This window comes from Mirounga leonina, unplaced genomic scaffold (genome assembly GCF_011800145.1).
Source record: "Mirounga leonina isolate KUSES-001 unplaced genomic scaffold, KU_Mleo_1.0 Mir_170, whole genome shotgun sequence".
In the NCBI taxonomy this organism is placed as follows: domain Eukaryota; kingdom Metazoa; phylum Chordata; class Mammalia; order Carnivora; family Phocidae; genus Mirounga; species Mirounga leonina.
This window is the reverse complement of record NW_023270433.1, coordinates 19,375,663-19,403,256: the sequence shown is the minus strand read 5'-3', so window position 1 is coordinate 19,403,256 and position 27,594 is coordinate 19,375,663. Positions and strand designations below refer to the sequence as shown.

General features: G+C 53.4%; 2 protein-coding genes across 4 annotated transcripts in view; one reads left to right on the top strand and one right to left on the bottom strand.

Moving 5' to 3' along the window:
- The window catches only part of ZNF618 (zinc finger protein 618), a 179,832-nt gene extending 174,197 nt beyond the window's left edge, over window positions 1-5,635 (top strand). For all 3 annotated transcript variants that reach the window (XM_035015994.1, XM_035015993.1, XM_035015992.1), the window contains 2 exons: window positions 2,515-2,616; window positions 3,262-5,635. In XM_035015994.1, the coding sequence (XP_034871885.1) occupies window positions 2,515-2,616; window positions 3,262-4,778 (1,619 nt within the window). In that variant the 3' untranslated portion in view covers window positions 4,779-5,635. The remainder of the gene's footprint in view (window positions 1-2,514; window positions 2,617-3,261) is intronic.
- An 8,127-nt stretch (window positions 5,636-13,762) lies between these two features.
- On the bottom strand, window positions 13,763-27,594 carry AMBP (alpha-1-microglobulin/bikunin precursor). Its single transcript, XM_035016662.1, has 10 exons — window positions 27,044-27,594; window positions 25,721-25,863; window positions 24,157-24,233; window positions 23,005-23,121; window positions 22,429-22,530; window positions 21,667-21,713; window positions 16,144-16,225; window positions 14,979-15,146; window positions 14,503-14,676; window positions 13,763-13,897 (listed from the first exon to the last, which is right to left on the bottom strand). Exons 1-10 carry the CDS (start codon window positions 27,158-27,160, stop codon window positions 13,866-13,868), a joined length of 1,059 nt encoding a protein of 352 aa, XP_034872553.1. The 5' UTR covers window positions 27,161-27,594; the 3' UTR covers window positions 13,763-13,865.

The following is a 27,594-nucleotide window of genomic DNA, read 5'->3' as shown; positions in this document are numbered from 1 at the left end:
GAAAAAACATTGAACTTTGTTCTGGTTTACAGTTTAGTTATGGAGGACCACCTCATACTTTGCAGGCTTACTCTTAAGATCTATTACGGCAGAGGGGGGCTCCTGGGTGGCTCAGTCAGTTAAGCCTCTGCCTTTGGCTCAGGTCATGATCTCAGGGTCCTGGGAATTGGGCCCTGCCTTGGGCTCCCTGCTCAGCAGGGAGTCTGCTTCTCCCTCTCTCTCTGCTCTCCACCCCCCCCCCACTTGTTCTCTCTCTCAAATAAATAAAATCTTAAAAAAAAAGTATTAGGGCAGGTCTAGTGCAGTCCTTAATCTATGGTTAATTTTGCCCCATAGTGAAGGGACCCTACCCAATTCCTTATGCATTGTGGCCTCTCTTTTCTGGTTGAGGGAATACAGATTATTTCCTCCCCAGCCCCCCACCCTCCGCTTGCTGCTTTCTAGTGATTCTTTACCCGGTCTTGTGGAATTTGACCCTGTGCTTGGGCAGGTGAGTATTCAGCCGACTTCAGGGAACCCTACTGAAGGTCTCTAGAGCTCTTTTCTTTATGTAACTCCTTTCCCTGTAAATTCTAGCTCCCTTCGGCCTCCCTAAATATTGGCTTCTGCCTCTTCAAATTAACAGGACCACTGGGCTCTGTTCCCCTTCCCTGTCCCTGTGCTGCAGCCTGCAAACTGCTTTCGGACCAGCTGGGTCAGTCGTATTACTTACCGCATTTGTCCCCCTTTTTCTGGGGTCAGCCCCGGGGTACCTGTCTGAAAGCAGTGGAATCATGATTCACAGTTGCTTCCAACAGGAGAGCAATTCCTGTGGCAGGTCCTGCTTCAGGGGGAAGTGAAAACCCCCCCCCCCCCCCCCCCCCCGGTCTATTTTTGATGCATGGATTTGTATTTGACTTTTAAGTCTAAAATACAAGTATAAATAATACGTATAAAATTGTGATGAGATCTTTTCATCATGCATTTTCCTGTGTTGTTACAGTCTATGCAACCACATTTCCTAGTGATTGTGCTATGTTCCTTGGAGTGGATGTCCTGGAGTTTCTTTTGTTGTTGTCAGTTTGTTTTGGGGGGGGGGGGGGGGGGGGGTTTTTTTTTTTGTTGTTTTTTTTTTTGGGGGGGGGGGGGGGGGGTTGTTTTTTCCTGGAGTTTCTTAATTAGCCTTGCAGGGCTGAGCATGTAGATACTGGGGAAGCCTCTTTTGCTATGAAAATTGTGGCTTGGCCTCTAAGGCCTTATGCCTTGAACTGAGAAGAATGGAAAATGCTGGCTTCCTGAGCAGGGGTTACTGTGGCCCATTCATCTCCTTGCATTTGTGATTCTACCTGTAAGATGATGTCTCGGGGAAATAAACCCACAACAACAACAAAAGCAGGGAGAAATGATAGTAGAATATTAGGCAAGTAGGTTCATAGCAGAACAGTAATTTTGGGAACAGCCCAGAAACTGCACTCAGTGTGTAGTTCAGCAGTCCATGGTGGATCATTCGATGGGAGACTGTGTGGTCATTTATAATGACAAGCATGGTACTCAGACCATTTCTACTCAAATGATTCTATAAAAATGTCAAAGAAGTAGCGGTGAAGGAAGGAGAATAAGCATATGCCATTTTATCTGTCTATTTGAGAGACAGTGTGGGCTGGGGGTGGGGAGGGGCAGAGGGAGAGAGAGAATCTTAAGCAGGCTCCACGCCCAGCACGGAGCCGGACACAGGGCTCCATCCCACAACCCTGAGATCATGCCCTGAGCCAAAATCGAGAGTCTGATGCTCAAGCTCAACTGACTGAGCCACCCAGGTGCCCGGCATGTACCATTTTGATACAGTTGCTTATGTACAAGTAAACAAAGGTTAGGGAAATGCATGGAGCAGGCATTAGGAATCAGGGGACCTGGGATGTCTGTCCCAGCCCTGCCTTTGTTTGTTTTTTTTGTGATTCCGGGCAAATCGTTTCCTGTATTTGGGCTTCAGTTTCCACATCTGACAGGGAGGGAGGTTGAGAACTTAGTACCACATAGGGCTGTGGTTTGGTTTTGTTCCTTGGTAATTCAATTTTTAGTAAATAAGCTGAAAAGATGAGAAAAGCACACTTGAGAGAAGTGAGAGAGTGTGAGGTCCCTTAGGCCACCTGCAGTACCTGGCATCCCTTGCCCATTTCTGAGCCAGAACATGGGGTCGTGTGTGGGCGTGGGGCCCCCCAGATCAGCACGCATCAGCAGTTCCCACCAAGCGCTTACTCTGCACCTGGCCCCATGCTCCAGTCTTTCCCTGCATTTTCTCTTGTTGGTCCTTTCAGCACGTGTGTCCCATCCGCGTGCTCTGTCTTCATTTTTTCAAGTGACAAAATTGAGGCTTTGCAAGCATCAGATGTTGTCGAGCAGGAGCCAGGGTTTGGACCCAGGCCTGAGTCCTGAAAGCCTTGTTTGGACTTCACCCGCCATGCTGTCGTTCTCATCCGGTGAGTTGGCAGCCCTCTTGCACCTCAGGGTCACACGCTGTCCCCTTTGTGCCCGCAGCGGACAACGAGAACAACATCGCCTCCAACCAGTCCCGATCGCCGCCTGCTGTTGTAGAAGAGAAGTGGAAACCCCAGGCCCAGAGGAACAGCGCCAACAACAGTAGGTCTCTCCCAGGCCAGAGGTCCATCCGTGCACCACTAGCCCGGCTCTGGCCACTCCCCTCAGCCCCCCGTTCCACCACGTGTACCTCTCGTGGTGATGCAAGACCGCCTCCGAAGCTCTTACACACCTAAGACCTCGTCTGTGGGAGTTGTGACCTCACTGGACGGGCAGAAGGAAGCCCGGGGAGAGGAGGGGATCTTTGTGTGCTCAGAAAGCACATACTTAGTGATAGAGTCGGAACTGGAGTCCACTCTCCACACTTTCTGTTGGCTGATCTTTCCTGATGCTGTGGCCTCATTTATTTTATTCACTAGAGATTTCTTTCTCAGAGGCAATTGCCATGTTGAGGAAGAAGTGAGACCAGTTGGCTTCAGAAGGCTAGGGGAGTGACACGTGCAGCAAGTATGTTGCGTACGTCCCACTGTATTCTCTGCCCGTGCTCACGGCAGGCATTACCGATCAACCCTAGAACGTTACTCTGGTGAGAGTCACATGTTAAGGACCACCAGCACCACCAGTTCGTGTGCAAGATGAAACCTCATAGTTGCTAATACTAGGTGCTTAGAGAGGAGTAGGCTGCCTCCAGACGGAGGAACCTCCGATGCCAGGTTTAATGACCTCTCTCTCTGTGTCCTCCGCCAGCCATGACCAGCGGTTTAACGCCCAACAGCATGATCCCCGAGAAGGAGCGGCAGAATATCGCAGAGCGGCTGCTGAGGGTCATGTGCGCCGACCTGGGCGCGCTGAGCGTGGTGAGTGGGAAGGAGTTCCTGAAACTGGCCCAGACGCTGGTGGACAGCGGCGCCCGCTACGGGGCCTTCTCCGTCACGGAGATCCTGGGCAACTTCAACACGCTGGCCCTGAAGCACCTGCCGCGCATGTACAACCAGGTGAAGGTGAAGGTGACGTGTGCCTTGGGCAGCAACGCCTGTCTGGGCATCGGTGTCACCTGCCACTCGCAGAGCGTCGGCCCCGACTCATGCTACATCCTCACGGCCTACCAAGCCGAGGGCAACCACATCAAGAGCTACGTGCTGGGCGTGAAGGGCGCGGACATCCGCGACAGTGGCGACCTGGTGCACCACTGGGTGCAGAACGTGCTGTCGGAGTTTGTGATGTCGGAGATCAGGACAGTGTACGTGACAGACTGCCGGGTGAGCGCGTCCGCCTTCTCCAAGGCCGGCATGTGCCTTCGCTGCTCAGCCTGTGCCTTGAACTCGGTGGTGCAGAGCGTGCTGAGCAAGCGGACGCTGCAGGCCCGCAGCATGCACGAGGTCATCGAGCTGCTCAACGTGTGCGAGGACCTGGCGGGCTCCACGGGCCTGGCCAAGGAGACCTTCGGCTCGCTGGAGGAGACCTCGCCGCCGCCCTGCTGGAACTCGGTCACGGACTCGCTGCTGCTGGTGCATGAGCGGTACGAGCAGATCTGCGAGTTCTACAGCCGCGCCAAGAAGATGAACCTCATCCAGAGCCTCAACAAGCACCTGCTCAGCAACCTGGCGGCCATCCTGACGCCGGTCAAGCAGGCGGTCATCGAGCTGAGCAATGAGAGTCAGCCCACCCTGCAGCTGGTGCTGCCCACCTACGTCAGGCTGGAGAAGCTGTTCACGGCCAAGGCCAACGACGCGGGCACCGTCAGCAAGCTGTGCCACCTTTTCCTGGAGGCCCTCAAGGAGAACTTCAAGGTGCACCCGGCGCATAAGGTGGCCATGATCCTGGACCCGCAGCAGAAGCTGCGGCCCGTGCCGCCCTACCAGCACGAGGAGATCATCGGCAAGGTGTGCGAGCTCATCAACGAGGTGAAGGAGTCCTGGACCGAGGAGGCCGACTTCGAGCCCGCCGCCAAGAAGCCCCGCTCCGCCACGGGCGAGCACCCCGCAGCTCAGGAAGACGATCGGCTTGGGAAGAACGAGGTGTACGATTACCTGCAGGAGCCCCTCTTCCAGGCCACCCCTGATCTCTTCCAGTACTGGTCGTGCGTTACCCAAAAGCACACGAAACTCGCCAAGCTGGCCTTCTGGCTGCTCGCGGTTCCGGCCGTGGGGGCCAGGAGCGGGTGTGTAAATATGTGTGAGCAGGCCCTTCTAATCAAAAGGAGGCGGCTGCTCAGTCCAGAAGATATGAACAAACTCATGTTTCTGAAATCCAACATGCTTTAAGACTTCGGAACGGTAAGAAGGAAGAAAAGAAAAAGAGAAGAGAAACATTAGGAAGAAAAACCACACACACACACACACACAACACTGTCGCAAACAAAAAGGAATTTAAGTTCTAAACACTGTGGACCTCATTATAAACGCCCCCCCGGAAACTTAAGTGCTTTTTCAGTGCGTGTGTGCATGTGGTGTGCGGACGCGTCCAGGCGCGTGGGCGTGGGTGTGCGGCGCGGGGCCCCGTGCTCGCCCGTGTGCCCCCCCCCCCCCGCGCACGCATGCACACACACACGCAACCCTGGTGCGTGCGCACACGCCTGCTCGTGGGCGCCTGTGCGTTGAACTGGGTGTGTCAGGAAAGCTGAGTGGGGAAGAGGGAAGACACTTCACCTCCTTTTCTCAGTGAGGGGGCTTAAAAGACTCCGTTTTCAGGTGTGCAGATTGGTAGGAAGCTGATGTTGTAAAACGTTCAGGCAGCTGAGATCTGAAGTGACTTGACGCTCTCTGTCCTTGACCCTGTGGCCGTCCCCCCCCTTCTTCCCCCCCCCTGCCCCTCCCCCAAGCCCTCCTGACCCTCCTGCACCCACCCTCTCCCCGGCTGCTCTGCCATGGATTCTCCAGACTGCATCAGATGGACCGTGTCTGCACTGGACTTTGTTCTCGTTCACCTTCAGGGCATTGAGCTGTTGCCTCCGAGATACCCTTGGGGGGTCCCGGGGCAGCCGCCTTAGAAACACACCTATCTATCTCCCCAAATCAGGAAAGGAGACTTTAAGAATATAAAGCTGACTTTTTGCTTTTTAATATAAGATAGAAAAAAAAGACATTTTTTAAAGAAGTATAGATACTGTCTCCACTCCTTAATAATTTTTTTCCCTAACATTTTAGCAGTTTTTGCTTTTTTTTTTTTTCCCCCAAATTTGATTTTAGACTGCTAGGAGGCACTGAATGTCTATAACTTATGTTTTGGAGGTTTTGGGTTTTTTTGTTTTTTGTTTTTTCCAGTTGCCCTTTTTGTTCCTCAAATCACACTGTAAACTAGCTCATCTCAGTGGTATCTTCAGTATCCTAAGGTTTTTATTAGCCCTCCCTGTACAGTCCCATGTTCACGTATTCGAACAGCCAAGACCACAGACTTGGCTTCGCTGTTTGGAAACCAGGAGTGGGGTTGGGGACCGGGTTTCGCAGATGTGGGTTCGGCGGAAGCCATAGGGAAGCGTGTGGCTTAGGAGTCCTGAATGTGCGCGGGAGACGCGCCCTCCCGGCTCCCTGTGTCCGGCACCGCGAATGTCTGGCGCTCTGCCCAGAGTGCGTTACACTAGTCGCCACGTCACCGACACTTCCAGCTCAGCAGGGACTCCCGAGTCCACCCGCGTTCACGTCCGTCGCACCTCAGCCGCACGGCCCCTCCCCCCTCCCCGGGGCCCCAGGGGTCCTGCTGGTGCCATTGCCCACGGCCCTGGGGGTCCCCACGTGAGCCTCGGGCCGCCTTCCAGGACGGCAGTTGAGCGTGGTGCCTTGGGGGCCAAACGGTGGCTGTCTTGAGGGTGGAGGGGCATCAGGCCACATTTAACTTGAGGCTGTGAACACTGGCTTTTCTCTCCTGAGCAGCTTAGGTTGCACGTGCTTAGTCCAAATGCCAAGAGCGTGGCCCCTTTGCCCTCCCCAGAGGTGGTTCTGTCAGGGTCAGCGCTCCACCCCCACGCCCCATGAGTCCGGTGCTGCTGGCCTCCTGGCCCCTCGGTGGCCGTGGCTGTGGGATAGATGGCTGCACCGAGGGCTTCAGGCTAAGAGTGACCGCCACCACGGAGGGCTCTTTGCAGAGGCACGTTTCACCGTCTTGAGGTTGACTAAGTCCGCTCCATCCCTTCCTGGTAATAAAGCATTACTTAGCAGTGAGATACCTCGACTCCACAAAGCACTGTACAGCAGCCCGTCCCCGGGTCCGTAGCGCATCGGGAAGTCAAGTTGGTTCAGAAACCCGAGAAGGCTTAGGATCGGAGACCAGAGTGGTGTCCCTGGGGGCTGAGCCTGCTCCCGTCGCCTCACGAGCACTAACGCAGCTTTTCCCTCCGAGTCTTGGACACACTGAGACGCATCGGAACGGGCCGTTCCCACCGGCGCTCCAGCAGGCGGTGGTCTCAGGAACCAGTGGCGTTGCCTCCCGGAGGGGTTCTAGGTACTTCCCCCACATTTCCAGCCGGGGTCACGCCACCAGAAGAGCCTCCATCTGCACTGGACAGTCACCTCATGTCACTTTCTAGAGAGCGTGGGAGCATCAACGAACGTTCTGATCTGAACTTCGGGGAAATTCTGGAAGGCTGCAGGGCTGCTGGGACGGGGGCCCGCGGCAGAAGGCCCGTCCAGCTGTGCTTTGCTGCTGGGGAAGGGTCCACGACTTGGCACTTTGCACCACATAGGGGGGACCAGAGCTGCCCACCTCGTGTGGCTGGTGGGAGCAGAGCCTTGGAGTCCGTCGTCCCTCTACTGAGAGCAGAGCTGTTCTGCGTTGCCCCATTTTCGGGCCAGACATTTCACTTTGTCGGGAAGCCATCAGAGACCAAGCCCAGCTCCGCGTTCTCTTTGGAACCCGGGGCTGCCCTCCGGAATGAAAGTCTGCGTAAGTCTAGTTAACTGCATTCTAGATGTCGTACGTGTCACCCCCGTTCTGTTCTTCCTTCCCGCCTCCGTTCAACCCTTCGGGCTTGGCTCGCTCTGCAGGGTTAAGACAGACGCCGCTAGGCGCCCTGAAAGCTGTCTCCTTCTTGGGGCTGCCTCATCCAGGTCTGGTAACAAGGTGGCAGGTAGTCCTTTGTCTCTCGCAGCCGCTGGCTCCCCCCGAAACTGGTGTCACCGACAGGAAAGGCTGTATCAGGGTGCCCCTTCGGTCTGCTTCCTCCCACAGGCAGGTCCGTAGTGCAAATCTTGCTGCAGCGAACAGCTTAGGAAAACCCAAAGATCTGACAGATCCAGCCACTGGCCCGTCATTTCCAGCAATATCCACCTTATCCAAATTCTAGTTTAGCCAAAGGATTGAGGTAGACTCTTCCAGTTCATCTCCCTGGACCTCCCCTGGCACTGACCTTGAGAAGGAGTCTGTCTTCTGCTCCGCCCCGGTCTGTGACCACTATGGGACTCTCCACCACAGGCCCTCGGTTGCTGGCAGGCCAGGAAATAGGGCCATTTCTGTCATGTTCTCGGCAGCTCAGTGTGGTCTTCTGCTGACTTGGACGCACCTTGCCTCAAGCCATGTGATTCCCAGGACAGAGGTGGTCTTGTTTGACATACGTGGACCCCAGAGGGGAGACGGAGAGAGCACATCTCCATCCTGCAGGGTGTTCTCCGTCATCGGACGCCCAGGCCAAGGACTGCAGCCTTGTGAGTGGTCGATCTGAGTAGCCTGGGCATGGATGCTCTTGTCCCAACACCGGTCTCCCTCCCTGTGCCTGGACCCACCGGCCAGGCCTCAGATGGTGTTAGAAACCAAAACAAAATGGAAGGGCCACCCGAGCAAAGCTGCTGCCGGATCCCCGAGCAGGCGCCACCAGCCCACCTGACAGCCTCAGGCTTGGCGCTCGGGGAATGGCTGTCGGCAGGAAAAGGGTACAAAAGTTTCCTGGCGAGGAGAGAACGGTCTGAGGAAGGACTTTCTTTTTACACGTGGTCCGTAAGCCGGCGAGTGTTCTCCCCTTGAGTTCCCTCCTTTATCGCCTGCACTTTGAAGAAACACCAGGGAAGAACTCTGCGAGGCGTGTTTTCCACTGTGAAGCCAAACCTCTGCCTTTGGGAGTCCCCTGTGCTCGCCCGAGGCCACCTGCTTCGGCCCGGACTCGGACTTGACTCCCCGGCGAGGGGGCACCCGGAGAGCCGTCGGGTACAGCACGCGCTCCTGGGGCCCACCCGTTCCCAGGAAAGGTTGAAATGAAGCTGGGTTGCGGATGGAGGAGGGAGGCCCTGTGGACGGCAGCCCCGAAGGGGACGGTGCCTGGATGCTGTGGTCACGGTGGACGTGCTCGCAGGGATGGAAAGAGGAGGTGCACGGGCATGGCGGGCAGCCACCTCCTGCCCTGTTGAGCTGGGGTGAGTTCATAGCTTTGCCCTTCGCCCTGAGAACGTGGCCGCGCACGTTTGCCTGGATGTACCTGATGGGGAGCTGCTAGAAAGGCTGCTGGCTTAGAACAGAGAGGCTGAGTACGGCTCGGGCTGTGCCCTGGAGATGGGAGGCGGGGAGCGGGGGGCTCCTGTCTCAGCCCAGCCAGCGCCAGCCTGGCCCCCGTGTCCAGCTGGGCCTGCCCCTCTCTTCACTGTGGCTCATGTTTGCTAGGCCAGTTATGGTGAACCAATGATACAGTGTTGTTTTCCTCTTAGTTTCCCTCCTGGGTCCCCTCTTCAGGGCTTTCTGCAGGTTTTGTCGTCGTCGTCTTGTTTTTCTTCCTCTCTCATTTGGGTTTGAGGATCGTGGTCAGTAGAGGCCTGCCTTTCTTTGGAGGGGCCCTGTGGTTTCTCTGTGAGGACGCACGTCCCCACCGCCACCGGGGGTGTCGCTTTCAAGATCCAGCTCCTGTACAGAGAAGGATTTGCTAGGTCTGCAGTTGGGCGTCAGCATCAGGACCCGCGAGGGTCCTCCCCACCCGCCGCGTCCCCACCGGGCACCTTGACTCTTCGAACCAAAGTTCCTTAAAGGGGCACAGCCCAGCCTTGTCCACAACCTCAGGGGCCTGGGATCCCTGTGGCGCTTCCTGAAGTCCAGGTTGGCAGAGACCGTGGGGTCTGAGCCCAGCCGGAAGGAAGCCTCCTCCCACAACCCAGGTGCCAGCCGGTCCCCGCCTGGGGCCCTCGCTCCCGCCCCGCCAGGGTGGCCGGGTTCCCAGGCGGTGAGCCAGCTCGTGGACTGGCGTGGGGCTGGGACTCGCCAGCCAGGAGAGACAGGACCCGCTGGTCAGCGCGTCCGGGGCCATTCAGATCCCAAGCATCAGGAAATCATTTTGTACAACCACCTGAAGCAGAGATATTTTTTAAAAAGCGTAAATTATTTTCAGTTGTTTTCTGATCCTACCTTTTTCTCCCCCTCTCCCCCACCACAAACTTCACATCAGTGATTCTTTCACATCAGGTAAATCTTGAGAAAGCCTTGGTACCCCTCCCTCCCGCGCCCTGCTCAGTACCCACGTGCGTGCACCCCCCATCCTGTCTCAGTAGTTAAGACGTTCTAGGCAATACCGTAGGCACATCTGACTGTGTCTCTCTCTCCGAGTGCAAGAAACTCAAGTCATCTTAAAAAAAAAAAACAAAAAAAAAAATTTACAAAAAAAAACAAACACAAAAAAATATCTTTTTTAGGCCAGAGTTTTCTACAGGTATTAATGAATATTTTTCTTAATCCTTATAAGTTTTATGTGTTTAATATTTCTTAATACCGGTAGCATTAATTTATACTTTTGTAGCAACACAATATTTTTATAAACAGCCAGTGCTTGGCTCCAGTCTCCACGAGGGGTTTATGCAGCGGCCATCTTGGGGCCCTGTGTACCATGTACTGTATTTAAAAAGTTACCTAGTGTCACCTTTGCTGTGTTAATTAACAAAAGACGTTGTTTGCGGTCTCCTGTGTCGTTGGTGTGGATCCAACAGCTCTCCAAGGAGTCACGTTGCATGGGGGTTGAGTTGACGGTTCTTGTGATCTGTAAACCCCCGAGACCAAACGAGGGTTTATTTAGGGTTTTCTGTTTGTCCTTTGGGTTTTTTCGTTTCACTTTGTTTTGGTACCGTATCTCCATTTAACAGCCAAATCAGTTTCGTGATGTTTAAAAACTTTTTCTGATGTCAAATGGAGGAAAGGAACAGAAAAAAAAAAAAAAAAAAAGATTTTTACAGAGTAATAAAATTTAAAACTGAGCTGTTTAAATGTTGCTGTTTTTACCTGTCTGTTCTTGTCCAAAAGTGGGACATTCCCAGGAAGAAGAGGAAGGTTCCACTTGGTTCCTTAAATCGCCAAAAGCCCTAGCCCAGAATTCACCCCCCACGCCCCGAATTCTTGCAACATTATTTCCCAGTTGGTTGATGCCAAGGCAAAAAGACATCCTTTTAATGGTTAGAGAGGATCAGTTACTTAAATGATTTCATGTCAGTGTTGTATTTATGGTTTTACAATAAAACAACCTTTAGGAAGATGGTGGTGTGTGGTGTTATTTCTTGGGTTTGGCGTTGGGCCCCGTCATCTGGTGAAGAGCGGGGGCACCGGTGAATAGAGACGGAGGAGAGGCAGGATCCCTGGGCTTGAGAGCAGGGATGTCATCTCAGCTGAGTTGACCCGTCCGGCGCCAGAGCCCACTCAGCCCCCGTGTGATCAGTGATAGGGCCAGTGATAGGGCCCCTGTGGGCCTTGCTCACGGACCATCGTCCCCTGGAAGGAGGAGGAACTTAATCTGAGTCCTGCATGTCCAGTGTCTCAGGGACATGTCCAAGTTTACTGTGTCCGGTGGTCACTGGTGTGCCTCTTGCCTCTGGTCACCCGGTACCCAGCAGCCTGGGGTGACGTGGGCCTGTGTGTTGTATCCTCCTCCGTCTGGGGAGGAGTGTCTGCGGCTCTGCCAGATTCCCGATGGCGTCTGTGGCTCTAAGCAGGTTAAGAATCTGTGCCCTCCACGGTGAGCTTTGGGGTACCAGCCTGGCTGGACTTGGGCAGGTCTCACCTGGAGCTTCACAGCCCGACACATGCACATCAGGGCTTCGAGTCAAGCTGAGGGCAAGTCGAAGGAGAGCTGGTGCCCCCAGAAGGCGGGCAGTGGCCCGAGTCGGCCAGAAGGGTGAGTGCGCTGCTGTGGGGACGGTCTGCTCAAAGGCCGACGCCGTCGTGCTTTCTCCTGGCCTCAACCAGACGGGGCGCTGTCCCCGAAGAGGACGTGTTACGGCCGTTGGCCGAACAAATGGCACCAAGTCGCACGTGGAGCATCACCAGCAGGCTGCCGAGCTGGACCCCCGTCCCTCAGGACCGTCCTGTGGGTGTTTGCTCTGACGAGTGCCCCGGGACATTGCCAAGAGCGGTTGACTGACGTTTCATTGAGGAGTTTCCATGCCGTAAAACGAGTCAGGAGGCCACCGCAGCTGAAGAGTCCTTCCCCAAGCCTGGAACGCTGCTGTCCCGGAAGAAGGCCAAGGGCATGGCCCAGAGCCTTCATAGAGCTGAAGGGCCAGTCTCTTGGGTTTTTAAAGTTTTTAAAAAGTAGGTGTCGTTCCTAAGCAGCCACATCGATTTTATAACAAACGTGACCAGTATCTCTAAGAGAAAATTTAAGGTGCGAATACTTAAGAACCACCTTGAGTCCTCAGGGCAGCCTCTTGATAAGGGTGATGGTGGTGCCATCTGGGATGAGCGTCCTGGGCTCCGGACTCTGGGTCACGGATGTATTTCAACCCCACATGTCTGTCTCTAGGACCTGACGAGGCGACAGGCCAGCTGGGGAGCCGCAGGGGAGGCCCTGGCTGGAGGGACTGTCTCGCCTCAGCTCCTGCCCCGTGCCCTGCAGGGTGCAGTCCCACGGCGGCCGGCGTGTTATTTCAAGAGACTCAAGAAACTTAGGGTTTTATGGCCGGCCCGTGTTTAAATGGTGAGTTTGGAACTACATACAAAAAAGACCTTATGAGCCAACATCCCATCTCCCAGCTGCAGCTGCTTCCCACCTGAGGCATTTGTCCTTCGGGTCACTTAAGAATATTCTTCGACAGAGCACGGTAAGTGGCCAGCCCTGGTATGAGAGGCACGCGTGCGCGGGAAGCAAGGTACGAGTGTGGGACACAGTAACCTTTGTTAGTTCAGGCTGGAGAGCATCTCTTCTCCCCGAACAGTTGCCTGTGTCCCTGCCCCTGACCCACCCACTCCCGCCCGACCACACACTGTCCCCCAGAACGGTCCTCTCTGTTAGAGCCTGGAAGCTCCAAGCTTGGGACTTCGGGGAGAAGCGGGGGCTCTTTATGTGTTCTGGCCAAGGGGGCTGCAGAGCTTCCTAGAGCCCAAGTCCTTGCCTCTGGATTCATCCCCCTCTCTTCTTCCTTCCTGATGCGTCTCTTAAGCAAATGGGCTAATGGCCTGAGAGGGACCCTTGACTGAATCAGGCGCCAGCCCTTAGCACACTGGCCACCCCGCTGGCCCAGCTTGCCGCCCCAGAAGACCCAAAGCTGGGGGGCTTAATCCCGCAGCGGCACCTCTCAGGCTTCTGGGTGGGTGGACCCAGCAAGAGGGGTTTATAAATTAGCTGTTTGTAAATGCTGTGTGTCTCGGAAGCTCCTGGAGTCCTGTTCTGAGGCTAAGTTGGTGACCGAGCCACCGAGGACAGTCTGCCTATTCTCTTCCTCAAGGCAGGACAAGCCAGGCCAGGCTGAGGGCTTCCAGCCCTGCTCCAGTGCCTCGCTGGTCCCAGACACCGTGTGAAGGTCAGTGAACATTCTCCTTCGGGGGCAAAGGGCCAGAGTGAGGATCCCAGGAGATGGGATCTCGAGGGCCTCATAGGGAAACACCCTGAGGCTTTGCATCCCCTGGCAGCTGGTGCTGGGACATGGCTGTGACCACAGTAAAATGCTGGAGTGGGCATTGGTGCGGCAAAGGACGTGAATTGCTTCAGGCACTGTGGGTCACTGGCCCTGACCGGCCCGGGGCCTGGGCACACGAGGGCACAGTCCTCTCTTCCTGCCCTGGGTAGCTGATGACCCGGGTCAAACCTCTCCCAGAGAAAAGTACCCAAAGGTTTTTCACGTTTTCTGGCTTTAATAAGACAGTCCCATTTTGTACTATTGTGGAGTAAATAGAACTGTGATTTATGTCTCATAATTTGCATAGCCAATTTCAGGTACCGAGGACCGTTCTATTAACATTTTCAGCACATTTTTCATATCTGGGGGGAGCTGGGGTTACTACCCCCCCCATCCCCAGCTTTGTCTCCCCCACCCCCCACTACCTCATTACACATATGACAATGAACAGTCACGACATGGAATTTCAGGAGTCTACAACGGGTGTTTATTTTGAACCTGGGCCCCCGGGACAGGCAACGGCCCGCAGCCTCCCTGCCACCTGTGGTCTTCTGGCCTGTGGCCCCGTCAGCTGAGCACGTGCAGCAGCTCCTCGTCCCCTGCGGACACAGGGACGCTCAGGGAGTAGGTGTGGGGCGCGCCCAGGGGCCCGGGGGTGGGGGTGCCTCGTGAACGAGGGAAGGCAGCTTGGGCTGACTTGGGCCCTGCGCTTGCGGAATGGCTTGGTATCTCCAAGACACACTCCACAGAACGATCTGGGTTTTAGCCTCTTCTGATTGACTCCCAAGTGCCCTTTTCCCAGAGGGGGGAGATCAGGCCCAGGGATCAGATGGCCGCCGGTCCCTGGAATGTCCTTACTGTTAGCCTCACCGCCTCACCCTCAGCGTTAGTCACGGCTGCCGCCGTCAGCCAGGTCCGAAGCGCACGGGGCGCCGGGAAGTGTGCTGAGTGGGTACTCTGTCCCATTTTACAGAAGTAAAAACTGAGGCTCAAGCTGGCACTCGCCCAACGGGGCCAGCCCCCATGCGACAGCATCCCGGCTGGGGCAAGGTCCGGAGTTTAGCCCCATTTTACAGACGGGCAACAGGCCCGGGGAGTGGGTGGGCTGGTCACCCGGTAGGGTCTAGAACTGCCCTCTCCAGACCCCCACCTCCTCCCGGGGCTCTCCGGCCCGAGTCCCAGGGCACCCCCCGGGGCCGCCTACCGTTGCCAGGGACCCCGCAGTACTCCTTGCACTCCTTCTCCGAGTAGAACTTGTTGCCATTGCCTTGGCAGCCCCCGTACACGAAGGGGACGCACCTCCCCTGGGCAGCGTCAAATGCCCAGAGCTTGTGGTAGCCTCGGCAGGGGCCGGGGACGATGGAGAGACCGCAGGCCGCTGCAGAGTGGGGGCAGGTGCGGAACATGAGTGGCCCTTACACCTGGGATGACCCTCGAGACACCCAGCAAAGGGCCCGAACCAGGGCACCCTGCTCGTCTAGGACACCTAGCTCCTCCGGCGCTGGGAACCCGGGGCCCGTGGAGACCAACCACTGGCCTGGGTCACCCTCGTCGCAAGTGTGCGGTTCGTGTGCCTTCAGGAAACCTGCCCTGGAATTCCGCCCCTGGCACGTCCTCCCTCAGCTCCCTGTCCCCCCGGCAGGGGTGCAGCGTGCGCAGAGGCGAGGGGCCCGCACTCACCCACGGTCCGGCAGGTCTGCAGACACTCCTTCTCCGAGGCGAAGTTGTTCCCGTTGCCCAGGCAGCCGCCATACCGGAAGGTCTCGCAGGCCATGGAGGAGCCGTTGTAGAAAAACCTCGTGACCATCCCCAGGCAAGGGCCTTCTGCGTGGCCCAGCTGGCAGGAATCTGGGGGGGGGGGGGGGGGGGCAGAGCCTCCTGTCGGCAGGCTGGATGCCTACCGTGCGCCATCTCGTTTAGTTTTCCCCTCCGCGCTACGAGCAACGATGGTCACCTCCTTTCTTAGATGAGGTAACGTGACTTGCCCGGGGATCACACAGCCCAGAGAGCCAAAACCATGATCTCTCTGCTGGACTCCGAAATCAGTGCCTGTTTCGCTCTGTACCCCAGCAACCCACAGATGCACCCCTTGCTGGTCTAGTGCGTCCAGAGGCGCTGGTAACAGCAGCCGACGATGCCGTCCCCCGCACGCGTGCCGGCCAGCCTGACCGCGTCACCGAAGCCCTACTCCCGTGCCTTTGCTCCCCGTTCCTGCCCCTGAAATGCCGTCCTCCAGAGAGCCCTACTCGGACACCTGGACAAAGCATGACTCCCCTTCATCTAGGAGAACTCCTTGATCTCCTTCCCCCTCCATCTTGAGCTCCCCCAGCCCTGCAGCTAACCCCCCCCCTTTTGGGTCCATCAGTTTCTTCCCTGTCTCCCCTACTAGACCACGAGCTTCAAAACGAAGGGGTTTGTCTCCGTGACCCCAGCACCCTCCACAGGGTGGAGCAGGCTCAGTGTTTGCTGAGCAAGCTCCGGAGCGAGTCAGTCGTGAACACTGTCAACTACCCAGAGCATCCTCACGTCCTCCAGCCTGCTCCCACAAAAGCCCTGATGGTGAGCGCAGCAGGCAGTTGTCCCCACTACAGAGAGGGAGAAACCAAGGCTGGGAGGCCACACAGTGGTACAAACAGGGCCAAAACTCGCTTCTCCTGGAGCGATGGGTTCCTGAGCCCAGGGGCCACCCTGACAACCTCCAGCACCACACAGAGGCCCTGATTTGTCTTTTCTAGTTCCCAGTCCTTGCCTAGCAGACAAATAAGAAAGAGACTTTGTGGTGGTGAGGGCAGCCCTTCCTCTCTGGAGTGTGCTAGAAGAGGCTGGAAAGGTGAGTGGCCGTTACCTTCCTTCTTGTTGAAATCAGTTACTGGTTGCCCGGTCCCTGATCCTTCCTCCTCCTGGGCCAGCACGGCCCGCCGGGCCCTCTGCGGGGGAGAGAAAGAGAAGCTGTTGTGGGGACCTCGCCACCACTGCTCACCTGTACCCCCGGAGCATATAAACAAACCATTTGCTTGAGGAATCCGGGTGCAGACAGATGCACAGGAACTACCCTGGTTAATGGACTGTTTGCCCCAAAGCATCAACCTGAATCCCAGAATGGGCATCATGGGAGAGGTTTCTAGGCTGAAAGGAAACTCAGAACCGTGAAGTATAACAATACCCCTGTGTCCAAAAATAGTTGAAATGTCCGTAGCGATAAAAATATGGAGAGGAGAGTCTACCTGAATTGGCAACCAGAGAACGGCAGTACGGCCGTGCTGGAAACTTGGAAGGCCTTTCTACGGGGCGAGGTACGGGTGTGACTGATGTGCAGGAAGGGCTGACCAGACCATCATCGTGAGCTGCTTGCAAAGAGGAAAAGCCACCCAGAGAGGATGGAGAAAGGGCCTCAAGACTGCCCCTGACACTTCTGGCTGTGGCGGTCGGGGCTGAAGAGCAGGGCAGGACACCAAAGCTGGCAGAAGTCTCTAGGGGCATACAGCCCACTGACTGCAGGCTCCCGGGGCCGTGCGAGGCGGGATGAGCAGGGAGACCGCCGGCCAACAGGCAGCCTTCCTGCCCGGGGGAGAGACCCGGAATCTGAAAAAGTACATCTGTAGGAACCTTCGACGTTGCCCTTCTCCTTTTAAGGTGTAAAAGTAAAAGCTATGATCGGGGACTCCCGCTGTCAAGCTGGCTGCACACAGGCCTTCCTTGGGCAAAGGAAAAGAGAAAAATCATGGAACAATTTAAATAATGCAGCTGCTCAGAAGAGTCCGGTTCCGCCGGAGAAGTATCTCCACTACACCCAGGATGACAGTAAGAACCAGGAGAAAAACCATCAGTGAAATTCAAGATGACACCGCATCGATATCACAGGGGCCGACACTTACGGAAATGAACAGAATGAAAGAAGAGTTACTGGGCGTGGAAAGGATTTTGTTGAATTTAACCACACAGTAGAGATAATAAACTGTAGGTTAGTGACTATAAGAAATAAATTCACATAGTAGGAATTCTAGAAGGAGAGGTGATCAATATAGAAATAATAGAAGACAGCTTTTCTGCATTGAAGACTTGAATTGTCCAATTATAAAGAGGGATCAAAAGGAATGAGGCAAAATTAGTGAAGAGCCCCACCTAGACATTCCCTAGAGACAAGGATACAGAGCCCAGCGGCCCTTGGAGTAAATCGCAGCATTAAATGACAGGCTGCAGAGTAGCATCTGAGGGTTACAAGAGGGGAAAGGTGGTAACCCTGGGATTCTATACTCATCCAAGCTGTTGACCATGTGATACAAAAACACAGGCATTTTCACACATGCGAGGATCCAGTAGTTCTCCACCCATGTGTTTATCCAGAAGAAAACTACTTTTAGAAATATTCCAGGGCACCTGGCTAGGGGCTCAGTTGGTAGAACATGCAACTCTTGATCTTGGGGTTGTGAGTCTCAGCCCCTCGTGGGGTGTAGAGATTACTTAAAATCTTAAAAATATATATATTCCCACTGATTGAGACGGGAATCTAAGTGCAAGAAAATGGGTGATGTGATAGCAAAGAAAAGATGACAAAAACTATGCAGCCAATCAAATAGGGAGTTGTTACAATGCTTGTACAACTTACTGTAAGTGTTAAAAGTCATTCTCAAAACAAAAGGTGGAAAATACAAACGTCGATCTCAGATTACACCCACAAAGGCAGAGATGTGGGAGGTCTGAAGGGAAGAAATGGAAGTGTGCTCCATTTCTCTTTTTTGCAAGGGGAGTCACTAGTTATGGTTTCATTCTTGATCCTGATAAAGAAATACAGATCCGTCGGGATCTGGATTAAGATGTCAGATTGAAATTTCATTTCAAATTGCCTTCTCCAATACCTAACAGGGAAAAATGAATTCAGAATACCAATCTCCAAATGTTCATTAGCATCACTCAGTCATGGCAAGGGGCATAGTTTAAAGCAAAAAGTAAAACTGTTGATGAAGGAAAGAAATCAGGTATTTGGGAGCTGAACAGGATGGTCAGCTCCTAACTCTGCCCTCTAACTCCCAAGTCATCAAATTTCTGATAATTGTCCCTTAGACTCCCAAATCCTGAGAGAAGGAAATTAAGGGACCCTATTTTTTTCCTCTTCTGACAGAGGAGTAGTGAAGATGACTTCGGGAAGAGGAAAACAGACTAGATCTTTTTAGGTGAAGGTTCTGGGGCTACATGGTCTAATGCACCGGGGGTGTTAACAGATGGACATCACTGCCCCAACCAGGTGGAATGAACCCCACATAGGACATTTAGAAGTTCTTCAAAAGAGAAAGCAAGCAAGCGTATTCCAACCAAGATGGCGCACCTGAGGAAAGCTCTTCCACCCCTGCCCCTTCCCACCCTTTCCTTGGACTTTAGAAAAGTAGATGGAACACAAAATACCCAGACCTTAGACTACATTTGGGTAGGAGGGCACTTGGCTCAATTTTAGCAGGGAAAGGGTCAAGGAGTAAATGAACCCCTCCCCCCCCCACACACACACCACCACCACCACCACCATATCAGAACAGACGGGCTAAAACTGACTAAGCAGGAGCAAGAGAAAAAGAAATGGTACAGAGACTATCCAGACCCATGTCTGAAATGAAGTACTCGAGTAAATAGCCTGAACCAGAGACTGAGCCTGACTGTGGTGGCCCCTGTCATGAACTGCCTAGATGTCCCCTCAGGAATGGACTTACATTCTGAGCCTGAGCCATCAGCCCCCGTTGGAGACTGCCTCAGCGAATGGGACCCTTCTCACTCGAGGTCATGCTTCCTCTCCAGACTGATCAACATAAGGGTGTTAAGGCCGCAACTCCTCAGCGCCCTCACGGGACAACTCCAAAGGCCCCCCCAGTTCTAGAGTGCCCACAGGGTTGGCTGGGGCATTGTGAAGCTCTGCTTCTTCTGCTCAATCCTCCCTCCATCCCTTCCCTTCCACAGATGTGAATCTAGGAAACCCCACCTATGACATCAACTTAGGAGAAAATATAACTCAACAAGCAGAAGGAAATTCCTCAGGGGCCTCAAGGTATAGAATTACTTAACAAAAACAGGTATTTATTAAAACAAGACTCAAAGACAAAATGGTAAACAACAGAATAAGATGAAAAGAGAGAACTCAGGCCTAGATAAACAAATTGAGAACCAAGACAACATACATTCGGAGCTAGTAAGTCAGAAATAGCAAGGAACAGAATAGATGCTGCTAAATGGAATGACAGTCCTACAAGAAAGATGTGACAATCCCAGTGAATACAGGCGAAAGCAATGTGAGACCGCCTAGTACGTGAGGAAGACAAAGATGCTCCAGGATGAGAGAGCAAGTGTTCCTGAGGTAGCAAAACCCAAAAAGGGAACAGAAGATGAATTCCACATAGTGCAAGAGAGTCCCCTGAAACAGAAAGAAGGTAATCTATGGATGGGAAGAGCACACTGTATCCCAGAAAACTTTGATATAGAATTCTCAACACCAAGACATAGCCTAGTTAGGATGCTGAGTGCAGAGCACCTGGCTGGCTCAGTCGGCAGAGCATGCTACTCTTGATCTCAGGGTCGTGAGTTCAAGCCCCACGTTGGGCTTAGAGCCTACTTAAAAGAAGAAAGAAAACAAAAAGATGTACACCCCTTCAAGGATAGTTTGTCCAGGCATCTGGGCACAAGAAACAAATTGCTTACAAGGAGAAAAATACCAGACTGGCCTCGGGCTTTCCCAGAGCCATAATTAGTGCTTAAGAACAACAGAGGAGTGCAGACAACGTTCTGAGGGAAAGGCAACATGACCCAAGAATCTGACGCCCAAGCAAAATGCCAGTCAAGCGTGAAGGAAAGGGGCAGGCTTTCTCCAACAGGGAAGAATTCAGGAATTAAAACACACAGAACCCTCCCTGAAAACACCACTTGGTGAAGAAATGCCACAAGAGAAATCAGTGAGTCGGGAATGGAGAAGCTGTGTGCTTACATTCACTAGGAGTGAGTGTGGAATCCATTAAACTACAGAACTCTAACTCCATGGCTGGGACATGGCGGCAGATGCTTATTTGAACTTCCAGAAGCCCACTCATTTTTTTTTTATTCAAATGAAACTACACTTAATGCTTTTTTTTTTTTTTAAAGATTTTATTTATTTGAGAGAGAGAGAATGAGAGAGAGAGAGCACATGAGAGGGGGGAGGGTGAGAGGGAGAAGCAGACTCCCCGCAGGGAGCCCCATGCAGGACTCGATCCCAGGACTCCAGGATCATGACCTGAGCCGAAGGCAGTGGCTTAACCAACTGAGCCACCCAGGCGCCCTACACTTAATGCTTCTAAGACCTGGAAATAGCATCTCTGATACAATACCATTTCATAACACTATGCCCAAATCTGGACAACTCTCCATCTAACGTTCCCTCTCCACATGTGGGCATGTCACCATCCCTGGGATAATGCGAATGCTGGTAGCTTTTGGGTGGTGGCATTTTTTTAAACTCTTATTTTATATACTTTTGTTATTTTTAAATATTTTTTATTTTTAAATTTTAGTTCTTTATAATGAGCACATGTTAGTTTTATAAAATCAATGGTAATTTTTCTTTAAAAATACAGGCCCAGACAAATAATATGTTAACAGTATTGATTCTATGTAGAAATAAAGACAGTGTTCTCTTTTTTTTACTTTGGTATTTTTTTTTTTTAATTTTCAAATCTATGTTTCTAATATATTTAGAATATGTATTTGCTTAGAAACATAGCCTTGAAAATGTGTGTGTATATATATATATAATACACATACAAATATACACATCTACATACATACATATATATATATACACACAACAGTAGGATAAATTGGGATATATAATTTCCAAATAATCACAGAAAAAAATGAAGACGGCTTAATCAATATGGTAAAGGCAGGAAAATAAACCAGAAGAATAAGGAAGCCTAAAAAAATCAAACAGCAGGACAGGGAGAGGCGAGGTGGTTGAGAAGCAGCTTGCTCTCAGGTTTACTGCTTTTTTAGAGATCAACTGACTTCATCTGTTATTTATTGAGTACTATCGTCATTTCATCGTTGAGTGTTCTGATTGTAGGCGGTACAGTGCTAAGAACTTTTCCAACATGTCACTGAATTCTAGCACATGGAAGGTAAGGGTAACTACCCCATTTCAGAGAGGAGGAAAGTAAAGTCTGGATGGGACAGCAAGTGGCCCAGATGGTAGATCTGGGATTGAACCCTGGGGGTCTGACTTCAAGGCCCCATGCCCGTCACTGCCTTCTCTCAACCTCTCTCAGTGACCCCACCCACCCACCACAGCAGGACCTAAGCAAGGGCAGCAAAAATCAAGCAGGCGAGTGGGGATAAAGTGGGAAGAAGAGGTGCTTACCATGTGTGGAGAGGGCTCTGGTTCCTGCTCCCCAGGGACACACTCACCTAGGTTAGGACAGGAGAGAGAGGTGAGTACAAGCGCTTAGTTTCTTTCACAATGCTAGTTATGCGTGCCAGGGGGCACTGCGCAGGGAACAGTCCTGGGCCCCAGCCCCCTTCAGGGACGGCTCCGCTCACGTGGCTTGCTGAAGGTCATTCACTGGAAAAGCGACAGGCTGGTGGCCGCAGCGTCCCTGCCCTCGGCTCCATCACAAGAACAGCAGCGGCTAACATCTGCCGAGCACTTACTGACACCAGGCACAGTGCTATTTAAAGGCTTTACTTCACTGACCCCTCACACAACTTACAAGGGAGGCATTATTATCCCCCATTTTACAGATGAGGAAAGTAAGGCTCTGGAAGGTGCACTAGCCAGAAGTCACACAGCTCCACTTGAACTTCCGTCCTCTAACTCTGGAGCCCATCCTCTCAACACCAACACTGAATGGCCTCCTAAGAGGTACCTACGGATTCTGGATATAGCCTCACTTAAACAGGTGGCGCTAGGGTGAGCGCTGAATTGGTGCCAGGTGTATGCTGTGTGACCTGGAGCAAATACAGGGGCCCCAGCTGCCTTCTCTATAAAGAGGGGTGAGGGGACTATAACCCTACTTAGCTCAGACGGTTGCTGGAAATATCCAGGGGCTGGGCAGATGTTCTCTGAGGGCTGTGAAGAATGAGGAGGGCACAGAAAGGTGAGGTGGGGTGGGGCTGCATTCACCTTTGTTGGCCATAGTGAAGATGGAGTCCTCAGGGATGCCCACACCCAAGGCAACCTCCCTGAACTCCTCCAGCAGGCTTTCTCGAAGCTGCGGCTGTCGCCCTGCAATGGGAAGCAGAGAAGATGCCTAGAACCACGGGTGCCTGGGCTGGCAAGGCCTGGGATTATTCTGCCCAGGGATTTTCATTTAGAAGTTGAGAACTATCAGCCCAATGTGATCTCTTCAAAACACTTATGGAAAGATTGGCTCACATAGAGAAAGAGATGTCCCTCCCAGGCTCCCACCCAGGTCCCCCAAATCCCCACACATGGCTCTTTCCACTGGTTAAGGGCCTGGAAGCTCTGGAATTCTCTGGGCCTAGAATTTTAAAGACCAAAAAAAGAGGATTCTACCTCAGATGGAAGACTGAGCTCTACCTCCTCCAGGGAGAGTAAATGTTTCCACCTTTCCCATAACTGGAGTTTTCTCAGAAGGATAAAGCAAAACTCCTGACTCCTCCCCATTCCACTGTCCCTAAATCACGGACCTCCTCCCACCCCCAACTCCTGTGGGCTTATCTAGCTCCAGGCCTTTACCATAGAGCTTGGCAGTAATGGTGGGCCCATGGTGGCGGCTGAATTTCTTGGTCAGAAAGATGGCGTACTCATCATAGTTGGTGTGGACCACATAGGACTCCATGGTGATGTTCCATTCTGTATGGGAGATGCAGGAAGCCAAAGGGATCAGTGGTCAGAAGGCTCTTCTAGCCTGAGGTCCTTCACCTATTCCCCCCACACATCATCTATTCATCCATCCTTCTGTCTATCCATCCGTCTCCTCCATATATTTATCATTAATTCATCCACCATCATTTCATCCATCCATCCTCTCCATACATCAAACCATAAATCCATCCACTTCCTTCCTTTCCTCCTCCCTTACCTTCTCTCCCTCCTTCCTTCCTCCCTCCATCCATTAATCTATCAATTGATCTATCAGATGACCGATTAACTCACTCACCTGCCATCCATATCTACATTCCTTTACCAATCATTTGCTTCTTCTCTCACTCATCTTTTCTTTCCAACCATCCATCTACCCAAACATTCATATATTCAACCACTAATACAATTATTCGACACATAGAGCATATTCGATAAACATCTGCTGGATGAGTGGATAAATTCATGTCCAAGTCCCTCTGTCACTTAGTACCATGCACACTGTGCATGGTAGATGCTTAGCAAATTCTTTTTTTTTTTTTTTAAAGATTTTATTTATTTATTTGAGAGAGAGAGAGCTCATGAGAGGGGGGAGGGTCAGAGGGAGAAGCAGACCCCCTGTCGAACAGGAAGCCCGATGTGGGACTCAATCCTGGGACTCCAGGATCATGACCTGAGCCGAAGGCAGTCGCTTAACCAACTGAGCCACCCAGGCACCCGATGCTTAGCAAATTCTTATCAGCTGATTGCGGATGCCTACCAGGAGGGCTGATGAAATCCTGATGTTATCCTCAGAATTCAGCAACATCCCTTTCATTCTGGATGCCCATAAGTGCACGAGAGAGAAGGAGAGAGAGGGGGAAGTAGGACGACAAGGCAAAGGATGAGGAGGAGTATACAGGAAGCATCTCAGAAAAATGGCTTTGGGGGCAGAAAGTGCCAAGACAGAAAGAAAGAGAGCTTTGGACACATCAAGATTTTTCAGCAAAGGGCAGAACTGCGGAAGACACCTCTAACTCAACTTACTGGGTTTATGATAGAGGAACTTTCCGTTGGTGCTGGTTTTCTCATAAGCCCCGGAGATCTCCTCACAGGTGCCTCTCCTGGAGATGTACAAACCAGAAGAAAGGTAACCGCTGGTAGAGACCGAGGTCCCGACACCCATTCTCCCACAGGGTCCTTTCCACTTTTTTTTTCTTTTTGTAATTTGGAAAGTAACACTCCCAAATGCCTTGTTTAAGCCTCACACCAGTCCTAGGGGACCCATTCACGTATGAAGGAACAGAGGGACAGAGACAAAAGGGACTAGTCCATGCCATCCTCTTGGCCAAGCCAGCACTAAACATCAGCTTCCTTCCCCAAAGGTGCACATCAGACTGACGCATGGGGCAGGGAGGGTGATGAGTGAATGCTTTGATGTGTTTATTACCCTGCGTCTCTCTGGCCCCAGTTCCCTCATCTGTGAAACGGGGATCATGAAGCCTTACATGGCGGTCATGAGGGTCCAATGAGATACTATTAAACAGCTTACAGTAAGCACTATGAACACACCAGCTGTTGTTGCAATGACTGCTCATTATCTTATTTATCAAGCAACATCTGTGTGCTGGGCACTGTGCTACATGCGGAGGATACGGAGGAGGGCAAGATGGACTCTGTCTGCTCACGGACCCTAGAACGGAGTGGGGCCCAGGGGCAGGCCAGAGACTGACGCAGTCAGAGCGGTGCCATGCGGAGAGAAGCTTGAGGTGCTCTAAGAGCACAAAGGCAGGCATGTAACCTGAACCTTGGAGGAGGTCAGGGAGGGCTTCCTAAAGGATATGACACAGAACCTGAGTCCTAAAGGGTCCAAAGGAATTAGCCCAGGGAGATGGGGAGAGGTTTTCCCAGTAGAAGGAACATCAGATGCGAAATGGTGGAAGATTCCAAGAACTGAAAGAAGGTCTACTTGGGTTGGTCACAGAGTACCTGGTGAGTGCTGGGAGAGGCCCAGGCCACATCAAAGGAGCTGAATTTTATTCCCAAGGGCCATAGGGATCATGGAAAGGTTTAAGCAGACTTGAGTTTTCAAGAGGCCTTTTGTTTGCTGGGTAAAAGGTTTGAGATTAGAGATGGGGAGAAGTGTAGACAGCCAGGGAAGAAAGGCAGGGGGCCTGGGCCAGGGCGGGGACGGTACAAAAGGGAGAAGCGGACAGTGTGGAGAGATTTAGGAAGAGAAAGGACAGGGCCTGATGGTGGACTATGCGGCCTGTGGCAGCAGAGAGAGGGGTCTCAGCACCTGCCTCCCACCCAGGTTTCCAGGTTGAGTCCTGGGGGTCGGAAGGGTCCTGACTGAGCTAAGGGACTCCCAAGGATCAAGAGCAGGTTTTAAAATAGGCATGTGTTGGGGCGCTGGCCCCCAGGTGCTGATGGGACAGTTCAGAAGGTGTGCCCTGGGGGAGGGCGGCAGAGGGACCTGGAGCTCAGAGGCAAGGTTCCGGCTGGGAGAAGAGAGCTCAACTCTCCAGGACAGGGTGGTGACTGAAGCTGGGCGGGGGTGGCAGGTGGGCCCTGGCCTCTCTCGCCCCTCCCACCCCATCCCCTCACTCACCGCCAACGTGTGCTGGTCATGCTGATCTCTCCATCCGTCGCCCCCTCGCCCAGCACCAGCGTGCTCATGGACATCCTGTCCATGAACTTCTTCAGCCATGGGCAGGTGGAGCCCATGGCCACGTGAAACCACTTCCCGTAGATCTAGGAAGCAGCCACAAGCGCTGAGGATCTGGGTTTGCCTCAGACCGCAAAGACGACTTGCCAGACACCTGCTCCCCTCCCTCCTGTCAATGAGAAGCTGTAATGTCCGACAGCTAATCGGAGACCACGCAGCTTCAAGGAAGGACGGAGCCTAATGGTGGAACTTCCGTCCTCATGGCAAGCCTAGGAAGGGGGGTGCAGATGGGGTCCCACCCCACTCAGTGGAAGGCCTTACTCTGCTTAGGTATAGGATCTGTGCTGCTCACTTGGATGAGGCCCAGAGCCCCAAGGTTGAAGGTCCTCTTCAACCACTGCTCCCCCAGCCGTCTTTCGCTCTTCCAAGGACAGGGAGCTCAGTACCTGGCAGGCAGCCCATAGCTCTGGGCCAGAAAGGATCTCCCCTCCTTGAACTAACTCAGGACAAGCCTGCTACCTCCTTCTCCTGGCCACAAAGCATAGAGTTGAAAAAGCCCTCACATCCTGAGGAATGAGCCAGACCACCGCAGCACCCCCCCACTGCCCCACCGAGTGCCCCTCCACCCACAACCCCTGCTTGTCTCCGAGCATAAACAAAATCTACAGCTAGAAGGGGCTGAGAGCCCCTCAAGGTCACCCAGTGACTGGGCCCACAGCGGGAGCTGGAAGGTGGTCCTGGGGCTCCCGCACACAGCACCTGCCCAGCCCTCTGAACCCCACCAGCTCGAGCTCTGTCCTGCTTCTCTTCTCCCCATTATCCCACGTCTGCCCTGTGTCACCCGGGATCTCTGTCCACAGCCAGGCCTGTGAGGGCAGCGCACCCGGGATGGTAACAGGTTGTGGGGAGAGGGGAGTGGCTGAAAGCTGAAGGGCTGGGGAGGGGGGCAGGAAGTCCCAAGAAGCTAAGCACTGTGAGGGGGCTGCAGGAGCCTTCCCCAGGGTGGGGCTGTAATGTGTAACGGAAGGCCCAGAGCCCCCTGCGGCCCAGGAGGGCAGGTTCACACGTGAGATCGTGAGATCGTCAGACAACAGGCCTGCAGAATGGCAGGTGCGTAGCGTCGTAGCGAACCCCAGACGGTCTGAGCAGGAAGGGCCCTGAGGAACCCAGCCCTGAGTTCCAGATTGGGAGATTTGCAACCCCCCTCCCCCGCAAGGCCCGGCTGCTCAGCCAGCCAGCCGTCGCTGCCAGAGAGGCCAGCCTTACCCGAGAGATGTCGAAGTTCTCTTGCACTTGGATGGCATCGGGCGGCGTCAGCACGGGACTGGCACTCATGGCCAGGCAGGCAGTCAGCAACAGAAACACAGCCCTGAGACTCCACATGGTTCTGGGCTCTTCTGCCTCGGGTGTCGCTCACAGGCTCGGTCTGGGGACAAGAGCCACTGTCTCTCTGCCCACGGCAGCTTTGGACTGAGGCTGGGGAGGGGGCCAGCAGCTTGTAGGTGACCTTGGTATTTGCCCTGCTCAGCCTGAACCAATCAGGGCCCCAAGGCCAGGTCTGATCGATCCCTTGCAGTGTCCTGCCTGGGGTCAGTGGTCCCAAGGGGCCAGGGCGGCTGTTTCAGGGGAGGCACTGGCCAAACATAACCTGGCCCGGGTGCAGCCCAGGCTTCCCGCAGAGAGGAGATGAGCAGCCTGTCGCCTTTCCCGCTGGGTCATCCGCCTGGACCTCCCACTCCAGCGGGAGCCAGCAGAGTGAGCTCATCAGGCCCCTTCCTCACACGAGAAAACAGGAGGCCCAGGGAGAAGAAAGGACG

Coding starts and splice junctions, on each gene's coding strand:
- AMBP (XM_035016662.1), bottom strand. CDS start 27,160: ATGTGGAGTCTCAGGGCTGTGTTTCTGTTGCTGACTGCCTGCCTGGCC. Junction 25,864..27,043: donor AGAACTTCGACATCTCTCGG/GTAAGGCTGGCC, acceptor GCTGCTTCCTAG/ATCTACGGGAAGTGGTTTCA. Junction 24,234..25,720: donor ATGACCAGCACACGTTGGCG/GTGAGTGAGGGG, acceptor GTACATCTCCAG/GAGAGGCACCTGTGAGGAGA.